We start from the raw sequence: 18597 nt of genomic DNA, 5'->3' as shown, positions 1-18597 counted from the left end.
GAAAAAGTGACAGAGAACAATAATAGATACAGAGGGGACTAGGAAATTAAATTCTGACAGGGAAGGGAAGGTAGAGAAACAGCATTGGGAAAAATAAACTAACAAAAGCAAAACCACATGTAACTAAAGAGAGACATAGATGTTCTTAGAAATAAATATCTAAAGATTATCTCAGCAATAAAAATAGAAATTAAGACAAAAAGGATAAGAGATAGAAAGAAAAATATAAAGAAAAAAACTTTTCCAAACAGAAAAGTTATACACCAGTGTACAGCTTGTGAAAGCACTAAAATAATGAGCATACTTCTCAAATAACAAAAATTGGACACTGTAAAACACTACTAGTGCCAAATAGTGATGAACAATCCAGTTTATCAAGACTGTAATTCAATCCACAACCACCTGTCAGGAATGTACAGCTAAACAAGCTACAAATAAGGAAAATATGAATCACATTCAATATATTCATAACAGAAGAAGTACCAGTGGCCTTCATCTTAATATTTTTAGTCTCTCCATTCCTTGTAAAGTACTTAAAATTTCTAAAGTACTGTGCTGCGCTACGAAGTCATTTTTGTGCATGTTAAACAATAACAGAATAACATACATAAAAAATAGTTTACTTAAATATTTAAAGTAAAATTTTCCATGCATTAGAATAAAAGCATGACTGTTTCCTAATTCCTCAGCAATGTAAAATTGAGGAAAACAATTTTTCTGGGGGAAGAGGAGGAAAGGAGAAGAAAATACCCCTAAAAGCATCAAAATCTTTGGAATCTGTAGTTTTTTATGTTTATTAACATAAGTCTTTTCCGGTACTTATCTTCAGCCAAAATTAGTCAGAAATATCCAGGGGTTTGACATACTGGTCAAGGTAAGTCTCAAAAGTAGAAATAAACTTATTTTCTGTTGATGCAAGCCCAGGAACAAAACTCAACTGTTGTTGCTGCTTTGTGTTGTTGTAAACGCTACCTCCACCTGAATTACGCTAACAGAGGCACTGAGCAAGTCCCTACTGGATTTTAATTCTGCAAGCATCAAATTATATGGAAATGGTTGAATGTTTTACATTTTCTACTATGTTATATGCAATGTAAAAACTAATACTATGCTTGAGAGGAAAGAACAGTAACAGCCAAAGAAGTGACCAATACATGTCTAGGTAAACTTTAATAAGAGCTAATAAACTAGTAAAGCAAGGAAATACATAGCGATACTGAAAAAAAAATCACCAAGTCTCAACATTGTAAATGAAGATGGCATATTTTATATGAAAATCTTTCTCCTATTGACATATGTTCAAGAAATAGAATTAAAAATGCTCTTTGTCAGAATATTCTATTCTTTGTCAGAAAGACAAAGATATAACTTACTGATATAATTGATGCTAGAGCTTACATAAGAAAACACCAAATTCCAACTGCTTTGCAAAAGTTTTTCTGTAAGCCTGTAATCTGTTTAGCTGAGAATTCGCCTGTGAGTATCTTGTACTGACTGCCCAGTGCAAGAAAAGAAACACAGTAAGTACCACATGAAATACTAACTAAATGTTTAGTCTTTTTTTCCATTACTCTCTAAACTGTAAAGAGGAATTTTCCCTGTCTTTAGAACTAAAGCCTATGAAAATCAATTAGGAGTAATAAACATAACACAGCATGTATTGTGACAGAGAACTGAAACCCCACTTTAAAGAAAGATGAAGTTACATCACAGGGCTACTGATTCATCGCTCTTTAGCCACAACATCCTTCGGAAATGATGATTAAAGCACAAATTCCAACAGCAAGTTAAAGAAATGCAGCATCAAAACATGCATTTCAAATCAGATTGAGTTATTTTATTAAGAAGACAGCCTTTAGAGGAGCTCTGTGATTTGTAAATACATAAACTGTCTTACAAATCCTACTACAGATACAACCTCTCTCCATCCATAAAACTCCATAAAAATGATCCAAAGAATAAATAAAATAACTAAAGTCTTCAAAAGGACCTAAAACAGGGAAAACTGGTAGTTTCTTACCTACAAACAGAAAAGCACACAAAATAAACATTCTACAAGTTCTCAATATAATACCAATAAAGTAAATTTAAATTTTACACAGGAAATTTACTACCTTGGTCACAAGACACTGTGCGAGTATTCACATGGACAGCTTGGAGGAAGGAAGGCATAAAGAGGTAAGAAAACAGAGAAACAACTCTAGACTCAATTCTGGGTCACAGTCTGAAAGTCACATTCAAAACTACTTTATACGCAGCAGCAAAGATATACATGTGTTTGGCTTCAGTGAAAACAGCCTGAAATAGCTAATAGAGCCAGCCACAATACTAGCTAAAGAATAGAAGTATTTCTGGTCAGAATAATTTGTTTTGTTCAAAAGATTCAGTAGGTGATCACAGCTTTAACAGAAGTAAATCTGCTTTCAACAGTACTCATCAAAACACAGGCTAAAACTATTAAGAACAGACCACACTTGGGGCAGCAGCAATCCAGAGGAAGAGGGGAAAATGGCCAATTAAAAAGATGTTCTCAACAGTCTTCATACACTCTTACAGGGTCAGCATTCCTCATCTTCTATGAGAAATACGCAATTTGATAAACATACCCATAAACCAAACTGGTTAAAAGATTGATTTTATCATGAAATCCAGAGATGCCTCTAGATGACACACAATTCAAATTCCATTCCCTCTATTACATGTACGATAAACCAAACTGCCTCAGTAACTTATATACTGAAAAGCTATGGAATTCAAAATAGCTGAGAAATACTGATGGAGTATAAAAGCTGGTTACTTAGTTCACTGGCTTTTGACCAGTCTGACACACGCTTGCAAGCTTATGAAATTAGTGGATAAGGTTCCAGCATGTCTTTCAACAACAAATAACAGAAAAAATAGAAAGCTTATCTCTAAGATACCATATAAATTTGAAAAAAGCTGTTGCTCTCGAGAGTTATATCATATCCCAAACTTCACAGCTACCACTTTTCATCAAGGGATCACTCTGAAAGTTAAAAAAAACCCAAAACCTCAAAACCACACATCCACTCACACCACTCAAACATTAAAGACACCCAGGAGCTGCTGTATACTATTCTGTCCTTCTGTGTTCCTCATTCAGCCACGTGACCACACTGATGAACAGAAGCGCAGAGACACCTAAAACACTGTGGCAATTACAGAGAAGGCTTACTAGCCCAAGACCAACAATATCTAACTGAAGAAACTATGTAGATCCACCACAACTTGGATCAAGCACAAGACATGAACGTGAGACTGCTTTACTGGTATTGATATAGTTCTTCCAATCAATAGGCAGGCAACAGACATCCATTCTAATGCTCCTTGCTATTTGTCATATACCACTACCGCTGACTATGAGATGCTCAGTACAAGAAAGACATGGACCTGTTGGACCGGGTCCAGCAGAAGGCCAAAAAGTTATTAGAGTGATGGAACACCACTTCTGTGAAGAAAGGCCAAAAGAGTTGGAGTTGTTCAGCCTAGAGAAGAGAAGGCTCTGGGAAGACCTTACTGCGGCCTTTCAGTAGTTTCAATACTTCAATTTTAAAAAATATGGGGACAGACTTTTATCAGGGCCTGTAGCAATGGGAGAACTCGTAATGGTTTTAAACTATAGTAGAGCAGATTCTGAGTAGATATATGTAAGATTTTTTTTTTACAATGAGAGTGGTGAAACAGGTTGCCCAGAGGTGGTAGATGCCCCATTCCTGGAAACTTTCAAAGTCAGGTTGGACAGGGCTCTGAGTAACCTCATTGAGGTGAAGATGCCCTTGCTTATTGCAGAGTGGTGGACTTCATGACCTTTAAAAGGTCCATTCCAAACCAAATCATTCCATAGTTCTATGATTCTATGCTACTATCCTCCCCCAGAGAAGCATTTGCAATCCAACTTACAAAATTTGTATTTTCTAGGTAGATGCCTCTAACAAGTAGCGACTGAAAAATCAAACTTCAACACACACACAAAAAAAAAATATCTATGTTTTCTGTCTTATCAACAAGCACTTGAACTGTTTAAAGGATATACAACCAATTGCTACCAGTATCCATCACATACAGATAATGGTAATTCACCATAAAAATAGCTTAGTTCATGGTGAATGATGTGCAACATAAAACCTAAAGCTGCACAAGACAGATATATAATGACTTTGGATTAGCCCTGTAAAGAAAACCTAAAAAGAACTAACATCAACGCATGAGTAAGAAAAAGTAAAAACCAAACCTATACTCAAACCTCACTTAGAAGCAAGGGAGAAGGGGTTCTTAGAAAAAGAGACCTAATCTCCGAAGTAAAGCAGAAAAAATGTCACGAACCTGACAAATTTGGTATGTGGGTAAGCAGGCCTGAAACAAGCTCTTCTCAAAGCCTTTGCCACTCACATGTACTCATGTTCACATAATAAATTTCATATTTAGAACGCAGAAGTTCTTCAGGTTACAGGCATATAAACATAGTATTTCATTTTGTGTATAGGCTTATAAACACTCTTCAACTCTGCTCAAATCAGGCTTTCAACGAACTATTAGTGAGCCATGCTTTCTGTTCCTCCATTTTATCTATGAGATATAATACATTTTTGCTAAATCAGCTCCTCAGCCCAACTATTTACACCTTCATCTCTTCAGAATGCCCACAGCAATCAAATAAGCTGTAGCATGCAATCTTCACAGAACCAAGTATGTTCCAGTTATTCACAGAGAGAAAAGCATGATAAACATGTCCTTTGCTGGCTCTGTGATGTAATTTCCATAAGCACTTTGCTCCTTTTCTTAATCTGTTCACAGTCTAGGCATGGGTTATGCAAAATACTTTTTGAAAGTCTAAAATAAATTCTCATAACTAAATTTATGCCTCTGGAAAAAAAAAAAAACCTTCTAGAATTAAATAAAAAAATGTAAGAAACACCACCATCTACCATTTCAGTATCTCCTAGGTTTTCCTTTGCTTAACATAGATGAAAACAAATGTACCTAAACCTAGTAAATTCTTACGAAAAAACATTTTTCTAGGTATAGTTCTAACCCTACTGAAAGGTTAAGAGAAGAGCCAACAATGAAGCATTCCGTTACCATATTCTTTAATGCACTACAAAACAGACTGATAACACGATTCTATACAGAGGCAGAAAAAGAATTAAAAGGATCAGAATGCAGCAAAGTAATGCAGCAGAACGCACCAATGGTGGTGTAGCTCTAAGCATGTAAGTAAGGCAAGATTTGTAGGGAGAGTTTTTCTATTTCACACAAACTGATGTAGGTGTAGAAATGAATTTTCATGCAAAATGCCTGGATAAAACAGCTTTTGTATTTGTAATTCTTATCAAGGGTACTATCGTCTTGCGCGACTGCATTCTTACCAGCAACCTACATAAGCTGTATTAAATCACTAACAGACTCAGGCAAATCACATAAATCATGAGTTGTACAAATATCCAAGGAAGACAGACAAGCAAAGAAATTTTGCCTCAAACTGATAATCATTCTCAACTGAAAAAACCCAAGTATATAATGCGGTCCTACCATCTCAAAATAAGGACAGTTCTTATCAAGAACTACAAAGAACGAGCAACAGCAAGAACACTTTCTGTCCTTTTGGATATCTACTACAGTAATTCCAAATTACACGTTTTAAATCATTTACTGAAAAGTGGCTCTGCTCTTGCTTTCAGATTTAAAAAAAAATAAAACTCATAAAAAATAAAAACAATGAGTTTTGATTTCGTAAGTGTGCAGGCAGTTTGAAATAGTAGCACTAAAGTAAATAAGTTAGCTCACTTATTTTAATGGACAGTAACCTTAACAAATTGTGATTATTAAAGTATCAATTAATTATTGCACTGTTGATCACTTTTATGAGCATTATCTACCAAAACGCCCAAAAAGTCTCCCCGTAACTTCCAAAACATTCAGCTGTACCCTAGGAGATAATTCAAAAACCCTATACGCAGTGTAGGTTTACTGGAGGATACACAAGATACAGTGCGAAACAAGAATCTGCACTGCACCACTGTTTTACTGGAGGGAAAAAAAAAAAAATTTAGACAGGAAGAATTTGGTTTAGTTGTGGACATTCTACAGTCTTATGCACAATTAGAGTGATACGATTTTGCTTGTTGGGTTACAGACAAAAATGTATAAGGATAGAGACTACAGCAAGAATAAGTAAAAACATTAAGGATGGCCTCAAACAATCTACTACTTTAGTAGAACACAGAAAATATTTTGGTTTGGCTTTGTAATTCAATTTTTCACTGCCTCAATCAGTATAAGCTTTGATTTACAGTTTTAGATATTGTAATACCGCCTAATTTAGTGAAGGTAAGAATTTAGTCTGCTAGTAGAAACAAACTACATACATCAGGAAACAATGAAGATTTCCAATAGTTCAGAAAAGTTACTAGAAAAAAATTAAATCTTGATATGATCAGTTATCTGCATTACTATACAATATTTCTTAAAAAACATAATTTTCAAAAAACTTCCAATGAAATTTAAAAAATATCAAGAATGCATTTTTGTCTCTTACACCAAATTCAGTGTAATTTTTCCAACTATCCATCAATATAAACTATTTTAGGGAAGAGATTACCTTCTTTTTATTTTCCAAAATTACTCCACAACTCCTAAGATTATTTTTATTTTAAATTTTGCTCTAAATTGGTTCCAAATCAAGTGTTTACATACAGAAAGGAAAGGAACTGTATTATCCTTCCAGGGTTTTGTTTGAAGCCAACCTAAGCAAAATACCCAGAATCCAGTTTCAGCTCAGTACTAGAAGGCCAAGCACTAACAGAATAACTCTGAAGCCACAGCATTAATTCCTACAACTCTCATGCTTCTACTATTATTCCAGAACTAATATTCTTTGAAGATAACTAGCAACTTCACTGCGCCTAATCAGTGCTTACACTAAACAAATCACAACTTTAACTGGGAATAATTTACACGTCTTCAAGACAAAGCCCAAATTCCTTCCAATCCAGATTAGGAGCCTTCCTCTACTGTTACAGGACGAAGTTAAAAAGAACTGCACATGGTTTCCATGCGAGGCATGTTAGCAGCGCAACAAAAAGGGCAGGAAGGAGACAGAAATCCCAAACTATTACTTCTACATGACGAAAAAGGGTTGGTACTAGAGTATAACTGTATTTTAAATTGCAATCTTAAAAAATTGTAACATTTACCTGTTGAACAAGGCATCTGGAAATTGGGATCATTGCTATCCAAAACAGGCAAACAGAACTGGGCACTTGCAGATCCTAGCATAGGATCCTTATCGCTGAGCATGTTCTTCAGCGAATCCTCTAAGACATTTTGACTTGTACTAAAATCCTCACAGACTTCATTCTCCAGGTTGGATCCTAGAAATAGGGCATCATCTAAGTGTTCAGTAGGAATTAAATGGTTAAATGTATCAACTATATCCATGAAGACTCCTGTGTGTCTTTCAGCCCTATAGAAAGACAAGAAAAATACCATAAGAAAATAAGCTACAAATTGTAAAACACCTAAGAAACCAGCAAATTGTTTTGGCTGTTGTGTTTTATAAAGAATGTTTAAGGTATTTTAGAATTGTAAGCAAAAAAAAAAAAAAAAAAAAAAAAGAAGGAAAAAAACACAAAAAAAACCCCAAAAGAACAAAAAGTCTGCTTATGGCTTGGTTTGGCCCACTTCATATCTCAAAATAAATTCTCTAACTGATTATTTTCAGAAGAAATCCCACGCTAAGTTGATATCAAGCCCACTACCAGTATGAGCATGCTGCCACTGCTACAGAGTGCATATAAAAGGGTTAACTATAGTATCTCCTTTCTAAAATTTGCCTAAACCTAAACCAACCCAAGGCTATGTCTTTCTTTATCTTTTAATGTAGCAATGCAAGGTCAGCTTTCCCTAACATCAGTGGAGATGAGAAAGCTCAGAAGCCTACCATAACTAGGCCCAAAATCAAGAAGGCCTACTTTTCCACTCAGAGAGAAACTACCAAGTACTTTATAGCAAGTAACTACTTTCAAGCAGCAAGGACTTGTTTCTATTATTTTTCATCTACTGTTACATTCAACAAAATTACAGAAGTTTAATAAGAAATTCTGAGCTTAATCAAGTACATGAGAACTCTGAGCTGGCTTCAAAAGGGCCAAGAGCCTTTTAGAAACTTCAGTTTTGAAGAGGCTGAGATAAAACTTGGGGAACTGTATTCAAAGATGGAACATACATTTTACAAGAAAGGATCCCCTATTTTCTAGGCCACTTCTTTGCAAATATAGCAGAAATGCAACTATGGCAGCAGAGATTCAACTAATAAGAAAGTATAACTACACAACAGAACAGAAAGAAAGTCAACAAAACGTTTCTTGAGAAATTAGCATAAGCATATACTTAAAGAATGGAGGCAGATATAATAAATAGGGTTACGGAAGGAAGGAACATGGAGCAGTGCAGTAATGCCTAGCTTATTCTGGAATACAGGAAAGGCTGAGAGACCAGTTTTGACACACACAAAGCTGTTGAAGCTTTTGGAAGCAGAGAAAGGACATTCTCTCCCACTCCTTCCTTCATCCTCCTCCTTCCACATACTAAACAGTATTTTATGGGACATTTCTGTTTTCGCAACCGACAGAGAAAATCCTAGCCATAGGCATGCAAGAGCACTGCAACAATTTCAGCTCTGTATATGGTATTTATTTAATTTCACAAAGTTACAAAAACTACAGAGGAGTATGAAAATGCTTGACTTCCACGTTTTGTTTTTTTTTTTTTAAGAAAAAACAAACCACAGTCTTTCTTCCTTCTCCTATAGGGTAGCTTAGGAGGAAGAAATGGTCAGGTACAACACAATGTTTCTCCAAAGCATGGTAGATTTACAGCGTCTACACACTAACAATGACAAAACCATCTAATACTCAACACCCTACTGACAAAACAACCAAGAAGAAGGAAAGTCAGGCCAAGTCAGGTGCATTTACCAAGCAGGTAACAGTCTTACAGCAGCAAGTACATTATAATTTGAAAGCTCCCTCACCAAAAAACGGACCACTTCTATGAAGCAATATACTGCATCTACATATACACGATACTGACACCGAGAGCAGTTCACATTCTTTCTGTTTGTCAAAATAATTTCCAAATTTGGCAACAAATAAAGTAGCAAACTAACAGAGGAAGTGGTGTGGTGCACTGCATAATCTATTTTTACTACGCCATGTAGTTAAAACATTCTGATACTATAAAGGATAAAGCACTAGAGCTGCAATGGCTCAAACTAAGAAGATAATTATAAATGCTTCATTCCAGTACTTTAAAACACCTTCCTGTAATTACAGAGGTTTTTTTCATACCGGCATCACACAAGCACAAAAATAATAGAGACGGGATAAAATGATGGTGAAACCTGACACTAACAAGTGTCAATGACACTGCAAAAGAACACCTGTAAATTAATGTAAGAAATCCTTGGTACACAAAATCAAAGAGTAGCAAGGCTTTTGAACACATTTACAATAATATAGCTCAAGAATTTTCTGGATAGGAGGGGAACATTTATATAACTGTTACTCAAATGTTGCTGTTATCAAAGCAGTGCTGACCAATTCATTAAGAGCACCACTAAGTAGTGGAGCTCAAGCAGAACACTAGCTCTTGCTACAGGAATCACTGATGACAGAAAATAATCTCTGTCTTAGCAATGTGATGAAAAAAGAATACTTACAGTTTTCCAAGACTACCATTCAGAACAACTAAAAGCACTGCAAAATAACTCAAAGCAACTATACATGCAACGCCCACTGTCATTTTCAACAACACCTAACCAGCTATTAGATAAAATTCAAAAGTAATTTTAATGAAAGTTTTTTTCCTAGAACATGAGCCTAAGATTAACTAAGTTCCATCCAAATTTTGCGTCAAAAAAAGTCATTGTGAAGACATCAACGAAGTGGGTTTGCATAAAAATCCTACAACCACGAAATCAAAGACTAAAGAATTTGTTATACAATTTTTAAAATAGTTAGAGAGATTACCCCAGTGAAGTACATGAAATCAAAATGTTGTTTTACCTGGTTCAAGGAACCACCATTCAATTCTTTGCATAACTTGCACAGTACCAGGTGTAGAAAATTATTTCTAGCATTACTAGATTAACTGTCACATGAAGCATAAAATCTGTGGGACTGACAATGGAAGATACACTTCTTGCTAGACAGCCAATTGTTAGAAATATCTGCTACAAAAAAAAAATATCTGCCCTTAGACGAGGCCTAAACTGCATGAATTGCAAATGGTATATTTTGCATTTGAAACATTTTGACTACCAGGAAAAATAGCCAGAGGTACAGGTAAAAACACAGTTAAGTTTTTCTAAGTCACTTATTTCCAAAGACAATTCTTAACAGCTCCAGGGAGGAATGCATTATTTCCCTGGAACGCAGCTGTGTCCTCCACTTGAACTCTAAAGGCCAGTGGCTTTGCATCACTCACAGCAAAAGTGTACATATCAAATGTACTCCCAACGCACAATAATTCAAAAGCACTTTCCCACTGGGCAGTTAATCAGAAGCAACAAATATATGAAAAGTCACATGTATGGAGAACTAGTGAGAAGAGGAGCATTCAAAGCAAGCAAGGAGCAAACAAAGCAAACAAGGAAGTACCAGCCAGGTTCAGCCTGGACAGATGTGAAACTTGTCCCATCTGCTGGCTCCCAGGGCATCAGTGCACGTACTGAGACTGCTACAGGACACGGGAGAGCAATTATAGGGATGTGGGTGCAATGGGACCTGACGATGAAGGAAAGCTAAAGATGTAGGGAGCATTCTCCTCAATCCCTTAAATAAAGTATATCTCTCTTATGCTTTTGAGGCTGATACATTTCAATCAGCTCCACCACTGCAACACCAGGTACTCATAGTAGCAAGCTACCAACCAAAATCTTTCATTATTAAGTGATCAATCACTAAAAACAACCCCGTTAAAGAGAAAAGAGCATGTCAGTTAAAAATGACTTGCAGAATGTCTCCTTCAGTTAAACATGACTTGCAGAATGTCTCTCATGTTATGTTAACATAAAATCTCTTTATGCTCTCAATATCATTTTCTTCTTCAGTCTGAGTCTTCCAGTTATTAAATTAGTAATTAAGCAGAGTATGTCATAATAGTGCCTCAAATTCCAACAAATACTGGTATGAAATAAGCACACTGTAGGATCCAATATGACAGATTTTTATCTTTTCCCCTTTTACTACTTTTTCATGACATCTCTAGTAACTCTAAATGACTTTGCAGAACTAAAATATTAATAGCCAGAATGATCAGTTGCTGAAGAATGAAAGGACATACTTGTTTGAACTCTCAGTTTCTAACTAACATTAAGAGAGGAAAGAAGACTAATATCTGGCCAGGAGACACTGTACATTTTTAATGGGTTTCGTTGTTTAGTCTGTGAAAGGGAAAAAAAAAAGATTACTTCAGTTCCTACTGCATTGCTTTCTTAGTGGGACAAAGCAACACAGTCTAGCCGAGATATCAAACTGTATCAGCGTGTCTCTACTGTCTTATCTAAACTCCACCTCAAACAGATGTGGTCACAAATTGTACATACCGCTAGAAATCCTGAGTGTTCCACAGCTGATGTACAGGCCAAACATACTCTGTCTTTGCATTCTAAATAAAGGCTCCCTTAAATATCACTTACGTGCCAGTGTTTAATTTTCCAGCTACATATTTGGATTTTCATTAGATATAACAGCCTTGATATTTTATTATTTCTTTACACGTGTTCCTCAGTTTTAATAGTGCTCTTACACCTTTTATTTTACTAAGCAAAAATTTTACACCTTTTATTTTATTAAGCAAAATCTATGGTTTACACTTTCAAACAACATTCACTGGAATGGCTTTGTCTCCTCCCACCTCTGCCTAGAAAGTGACTTTCGTAGGTTACTGTACATTTTAAACTTGACTTTCAAGTATTAGCTAAAATTTAAAACTTAAGAATATAAAAATAGAATTTCCTGTATTTTTAATGATTGTCACTTTAAAAAAAAAAAAATCTGACCCTCACAAGCTGGACTTCAGAAAAATAAAATATTTCTACAAAGAAATTTAAAAAAAATGCCTACACTGGGAACAAGGGTGGGGGAGGAAACCCGAAGGAACATAACCTACCTAACCGAAGTAAGGAAAAAAGCTCATACTCCTTATTCGGGATACTCAAAATACTAGATGTTGAAGATGGTATCTACTTTATAGATCAACTTTAATCACCAAGTCTGAAGCTGCTGAAGATAGCATAGTAATATTACAATTCCTTCCACTTCATTTATTTGCCTTTACGAATACTGTCTCTGGCTTCCAGTTCACTGAATCCCACTGGTGCTTATAAAAGCTTTTGTAAATCTAGTTATTGACTGACTAATGTTGGAAACATTGCAATACTCAAAATACAAGACTTGGTCTATTATCCCCTTGTCTATTCTTTCAGCTTACACATGCAAAATGACTGACAGCAAGAACTACTCCCAACATTGGTAATAGACTCCATTAAAACATCCATATTATTTGTATTTCTTAAAGTAGTAGTGACAAATGCTGGTTGGAAAAGTATATAAAAGGAACAGAGCTATTTGGATAAACAGTACCTTAGATGTCAAAATGAATGGGAAAAGCTGACTCGGCATTTGTCACAGAGGAATGAAATAATAAGTAACAAAAACTGACAAAACCTTTTCAGCAAAAGAGGGAAACTTCACATTAATTCACATAAAATAAGCCAACAGAGGCAGTTAAATAAAACCTCTAACAGTGTTTTGGTAATTACCTCAAAAGACCATTCAGGGTATCAACGTCTACCTTTGTTCACCAGAGCTGTGATGTTTGACAACACCATGTGCTCACTGATACCCTGACACTTCTAACCCACTTACCAATCTATGTTGGTTCAAAGCACTGATGCCAAGCACGGGGAAGTTTTACTACCATCTTCCCCCTTCCCAGCATGAAAACCTTGAAGTTTAAGGTCACAAGCACCTATCTGAAAATTAATGCTAAGTTGCCACGAGTCCATGTAAGATTGAACGCTGGTTTTAATGTTAACAACATTTATGAATATTACAGCACCAAAAGCCAGAACCCAGGTCCTCTGCAGATTTTGGCCAAGAGAGCTCACAGCCTAACGCGTCATGGGATAAAAAATGGAAATCAATATCAGATAGTGCAACAGTGGCAGAGTCCGTAAGAAAACCTCAGCTTTACAACTCTCATGCCAATGTGTCTTCTACTCTGGTTCACATTGGCTCAAGTACCCAAACAGGGCCTACAAGAGAGCTGGGGTGGGACTGTCCGCAAAGGATTGCGGCGACAGGACTAGGGGCAATGGGTATAAACTGAAGAGGGGCAGATTTAGACTGGACATAAGGAAGAACTTCTTCACCATGAGAGTGATGAGATACTGGCACAGGTTGCCCAGGGAAGTTGTGGATCCCCCATCCCTGGAGGTGTTCAAGGCCAGGTTGGATGGGGTCTTGGGCAGCCTGGTCTAGTGGAACCTGTCTCTGCCCATCGGAGGAGTTTGTAACTAGATGATCTTTAAGGTCCCTTCCAACCCAAAATATTCTATGATTGTATGAGTCTAAACCCCAACATTTAGGGCAGTCTTCAAGAATTAAATTAACTGACAAAACATTTTTGGCAAGACAAGCAACTTCATTTATAAGAGTATGCACTGCAGTACAGCTACAAAATGAAAATGTCAGCGTCCTTTCTCAAAAAGGATACAACACTTGGATGGAATATGGTTTGCTGAGCTCCGGCCTTTGAGCATAAACAAATTTAATCTTTCTTGTTTACCCATCTGCCACCAAACAGGACACCATCAAAGACTTGCCTAACAGAAACATGTACTCCACAGGTTTATGTGAAACATCAGTATTGCTGTAAGAGAGGCCCAAGCACTCTGAGAAAGCTGTATGCCAGAAATAGATCCATAAGTATCCATATGCTACCTGTTCTGTTATTGAAATCCCCTATTTATTATTTAAATCTCTCATTTAAAATTAAAGATCGAGCTTTTAGTGGCATCAAAACCTCCCACAGATCAAAAGAACAAGAACTGTAAATCTGAGCATTTCAGTGATTCTTAAGCAGTGCTTCTATACTATTTCTCCTCACCTTTAAGTCTTCAAACATTAACTGACCCAAATCTTATCACCCTGCTACTGAAATCTCAGTAGTCTGACACCTCAAGTTACCGTATCTTAAAATCAATCTATAATCTGAAAGTATATGATGCTCCCTTACTGACAACAGCAGTTCCTTTACTACTTCCTACTGCAGTATTCAAAAGAAGGGCAGACAGTTTGAGATATTTTCTATATTAAATCTTAACTATCCAGAAGAATTAACATTCACCAGCCAGAACCGTACTTCATTTCAGTGAACTGGAAGAAAAGGCAATTTCAAAGGATTTAATGAGACAATTTCAGAAGTACAGAGACACCTTCTCTTAATCATACAAGATAAAATTATTATATCACAGAAAATCAACTCAACATTTATGTTTTGAATGGAGTAACCTGCCCTCAAAAATAACCCCCACATTTCTCACCCTCACTTTACAGACAGAAGATGCCCAAAGTGCTGCACTAGAAGTTGTGTTCTGTCACAAGAAATGTCTTTACATTGCGAAATCTTTCAAATGTTTTTTGTGAAGTAGAATGTTTTCCTTTGCTGAACTGTCCCAAATACTCCTAAATTGCATAAAAATTAAGCATAATCAAAGATTATACATCATTTTATTACTCTCTCCATCACTGTGTATACCTCTAGAATTTGTAAGCTCACTACCAAGAGAAATTTCCCTGAAAAGAGGCCATGCTCTTAAACTCTTTCCCTTCCTCAAGGATCATTTCAAATATTGTCAGCTTGAACATAGTATAAATGTTAAGCTGTGTAATAGGTTACATTGATTATTTGTCTGTCACCCCAGAGAGAATAATTTCATTTTTAATACTTTTTGAATTTATCAGTGTCTCTTTGATAATGATTCCTTTGGAAAAATACATTAGAATTACATTTTTCAGAAATAGTTTGAAGCCTGATTGCTAAGCCTTGTGAAGTTCTCCACATAAATCTACCATCCATCTTGTAGCTATGTTGACACCAGCCAGGCAGATGTCGCAAGCTGTTAGTATTTTTCACTCTTTGATGCTATATAATGAACACTCATACCCCAATTTAGCTGACTTTGTAAATGCTACTTCATAGTACTATCTTTCAAAAACATTCCCTTACCATAAAAAAGGAAAGTTTCTGACACAAAATGCCAGAATAATGTAATAAAACGGTGAAAGCTTATAATTTCCTACCAATAGTTTATCATCTCTTAGTATTCTTAGGACTCAGTTTCAAGTTGGCCAGGGAAAATTAACTTCTTTTAAAAACATCAACTTAAAATAACTAAAAAAATTTCATACAGCATACACCAGCTCAGATCTTTGCATAACATGAATAGTATTTACTCCATGAGGTAGAATTGAGACTTCTAGAAAGAGAAGGTTACAGAAATATGACAGATAATTACAGACTTTTTAGAGCTTTTGCTTTCTTAGAAACACATTACCACTGTACTGATTTACTTCAGTTAATTATATTTAATTAGATCTGGCCAACATGGTTTGTAGCTAGGTGCCCTTTCAGCCGCTCGAAATTGCAAAATTCCTGGAGGTTTGCAAAATGCACATAAAAACTGAATGAGTAACAGGCAATGACAGCTTAAAAAATCCAGGTGTTTGGAACTCCATATCTATATGCATAATCCTTAAAGCTAACTACAGAAATTAAAAGCAGAAGTGATTTGGTAAAGCAAAAAGAGAGCTAAGTAGCAGTTTAATTGTGCGCTACACACTAGGTATAAAGACAACTCAATTTTATTCCAAGGAATATAGAAGCCAGGTTTTCAAGATCTCCCTTACAGTGTGTCCCAAGCTTTAATTTATTAAGCAAAGCAAACCATAAATTAATGATGTTAAAGCGAGGCCATATGTTGACCTTCCTTACATTTAATCCTACAATATTTCCACTCTTCCATTTTTATAAAAGCAAATCTATACAAATCACATAATGGATTAACAGCCATACAAAAGACAACACCACAACTACAATTTTTATGGCACAGCTGTTGTCATTCCATGTCCTCGTCTTCCTTTCCTCACTTTAATGCTTCATTCTCTTAGCCATTTCTACTAACTCAGCCTACACCGCACACAGTGGTCTTTCAAACCCTCACCTCATGGCCTTAACAGGTCTCCATTGCGCAGACCATGTAGAAAGCATGCTTGCAATGATATGAGCAACAGCTCTTTCAAAGCCTTATAGATATTAATTATCTCAATAGCTAGGAAGAAGCATGGACACATTGCCTCAGAAAGCGCAACTCATCCAAGAGCAGTATCTGGAAATTCCACCAGGCCACCGAATCCCCTCAGTACTGCTGATGATCACGTTTCATAGAATCACAGAACCACTAGGTTGAAAAAGACCTTTGAGATAGAGTCCAATTGTACCTGTCCACTACTAAATCATATCCCTAAGCACTTCATCTACCCATTTGTTAAATACTTCCAGGGATGGCGAGTCAATCACCTCTGCCAGTGCCTGATAATCCCTTTGGTGAAGAAATTTTTCCTGATGTCTAATCTGAACCTTCCCTGGCACAGCTTGAGGCCATTCCCTCTCCTCCTGTCACTTGAGAGGAGAAACCAACACCCACCTCGCTACAACCTCCTTTCAGGGAGTTGTAGACAGCGACAAGGTCTCCCCTCATCCTCCTTTTCTCTAGAGTAAGCAATCCCAGTTCCCTCCCTCAACTGCTCCTCATAAGGCTTGTTCTCCAAGCAGTTCCCCAGCTTCGCCGCCCTTCTCTGGATCCACTCCAGCACCTCAATGTCCTTTTTGCAGTGAGGGGCCCAAAACTGAACCCAACATTCGAGGTTTCTCCTGCACGTCTCACAGTGGGTACTATACACAAGAGTTAAACACTGAAATTGTTGATGATGCTGACTTTGAGGGACGGGAGGAGGAGCCCAGAACAGGTCAGACCAATAGTAGGAAGAACAGCAGGGTCTAAACTGGTGTTTTTAGCTCAGGTTTGAGGCGGGGGGAGGGAGGAAGAAGGCATCACGAGGCGGGACGCGAGAAGGGGCAAGCCGTAATACCGCAGGGCAGGCAAGGCGAGGCGGCGGGGCCGGGCCGGGGGGGGGGGAGGTTCGCAGCCCCAGCAAGGCCAATAAGGGCCGGGCAGCGCCCCGCAGCCCCCCGCGCTGCAGGGCCGCGTCCCGCCCGCCCCGCCAGGCCAGGCCAGGCCCGGCCCCACCAGGCCCCGGTGCACCGAGGGCGAGGCCGCGCCTGGCGGCAGGGCCCTTCCCACCCCCCCACCATCACTCACCCTGCTCCGCCGCCCGGGAGCCGCCGAGGAGGAAGGAGCGGCGGCGGCCGCACCGAAAGGAGCGCGAGAGGGGGGGAGGCGGCGCGCGCGCGGCCGCGCGGCCCTAAGCGAGACCGAGCTGGGGGTGTTTTCCCCTCCTTCCCTTCCCCTCCCCCCCCCCCGCCCACAGCTCAGGATGGTTCCGGCCTTTGGTTGGGTCTCGGCTACGTTAACGCGGTGCCCGGGCCCCGCGCGCGCGCGCCCCCGCGGCGTCAGGGCGTAAAGCGGCGGCGCGCCGGGGGCCCGGTCGGGGTCACGTGACGGCGCTGTTTACGGGGAGGGAAGTGGAGGCGCTGCGCAGGCGCCCGGCTGGGCTGATAAGGGGGGGGCGGGGGCAGAGACAGAGGTAGAGCGGCGGGGTTGGTGTTTCCGGTCTCTTCTCGGCGAGAGTTGCTGCCCGGTGGGAGTACAGCGCTTTGGGGGCACGAGAATGCCTTATCGCCGGGAGTGGGGGCCGACGGCGACATGCCCTGGGTGCCTAGGTGCGCCTGTACAAAAATGAGTTACTGTTACACAAAGGGAGTATCTTCATTTAGGCTGAAGTTCATCTCAGCAACTGTATTTTTTGGAAGTTAGGCAGAACTAACTTCTAGAACACTAGAGCATGTGTTTTCTGTTGGAACGGGTCCAGAGGAGGTTACAAAGATGATCCGAGGGCTGGAGCACCTCCCATCCGAGGACAGGCTGAGGGGTTGTGGTTGTTCAGCCTGGAGAAGAGAAAGCTTTGAGGAGACCTTGTCGCTACCTTCCAGGGCCTGAAGGGGCTACAAGAAAGCTGAGGGGGGACTGTTCATAATGGATTGTAGTGGTAGGATGGGGGGAAATGGGTATAAACTGGACAGGGGCGGATTTAGACTGGACATTAGGAAGAATTTTTTCACCGTGAGAGTGGTGAGGCAGTGGCACAGGTTGCCCAGGGAAACTGTGGCTGCCCCATCCCTGGAGGTGTTCAAGGCCAGGTTGGATGGGGCCTTGGGCAGCCTGATCCAGTGGGATGTCCCTGCCCGTGGCAGGGGGTGGAACTGGATCATCTTCAAGTTCCCTTCCAAACCAAACTATTCTATGATTCTGTAATTTTTTTTTATAAGATT

The 18597-nt window shown here is 38.6% G+C and overlaps 2 protein-coding genes across 7 annotated transcripts in view; one reads left to right on the top strand and one right to left on the bottom strand.

Moving 5' to 3' along the window:
* PHF3 (PHD finger protein 3) overlaps positions 1–17615 on the bottom strand; it is a 50577-nt gene extending 32962 nt beyond the window's left edge. For 2 of the 6 annotated variants that reach the window (XM_054063982.1, XM_054063985.1), the window contains exon 1: positions 7215–7333. Coding sequence is in view for 1 of the 6 variants with exons in the window: in XM_054063986.1 (XP_053919961.1) it covers positions 7215–7458 (244 nt within the window). In the remaining 5 variants the exon portion in view is untranslated. Of the gene's footprint in view, positions 1–7214; positions 7484–17467 lie in introns of those variants that run through there. The other 4 variants (XM_054063986.1, XM_054063980.1, XM_054063983.1 and 1 more) reach the window with 4 other exon arrangements.
* Positions 16430–17574, top strand: LOC128851616 (basic proline-rich protein-like). Its single transcript, XM_054061220.1, has 2 exons — positions 16430–16507; positions 17164–17574. Exons 1-2 carry the CDS (start codon positions 16430–16432, stop codon positions 17572–17574), a joined length of 489 nt encoding a protein of 162 aa, XP_053917195.1.
* Positions 17616–18597: the final 982 nt, after the last annotated feature.

This window comes from Cuculus canorus, chromosome 3 (assembly GCF_017976375.1).
Source record: "Cuculus canorus isolate bCucCan1 chromosome 3, bCucCan1.pri, whole genome shotgun sequence".
Classification (NCBI taxonomy): domain Eukaryota; kingdom Metazoa; phylum Chordata; class Aves; order Cuculiformes; family Cuculidae; genus Cuculus; species Cuculus canorus.
This window is presented reverse-complemented; position numbering and strand designations above follow the sequence as displayed.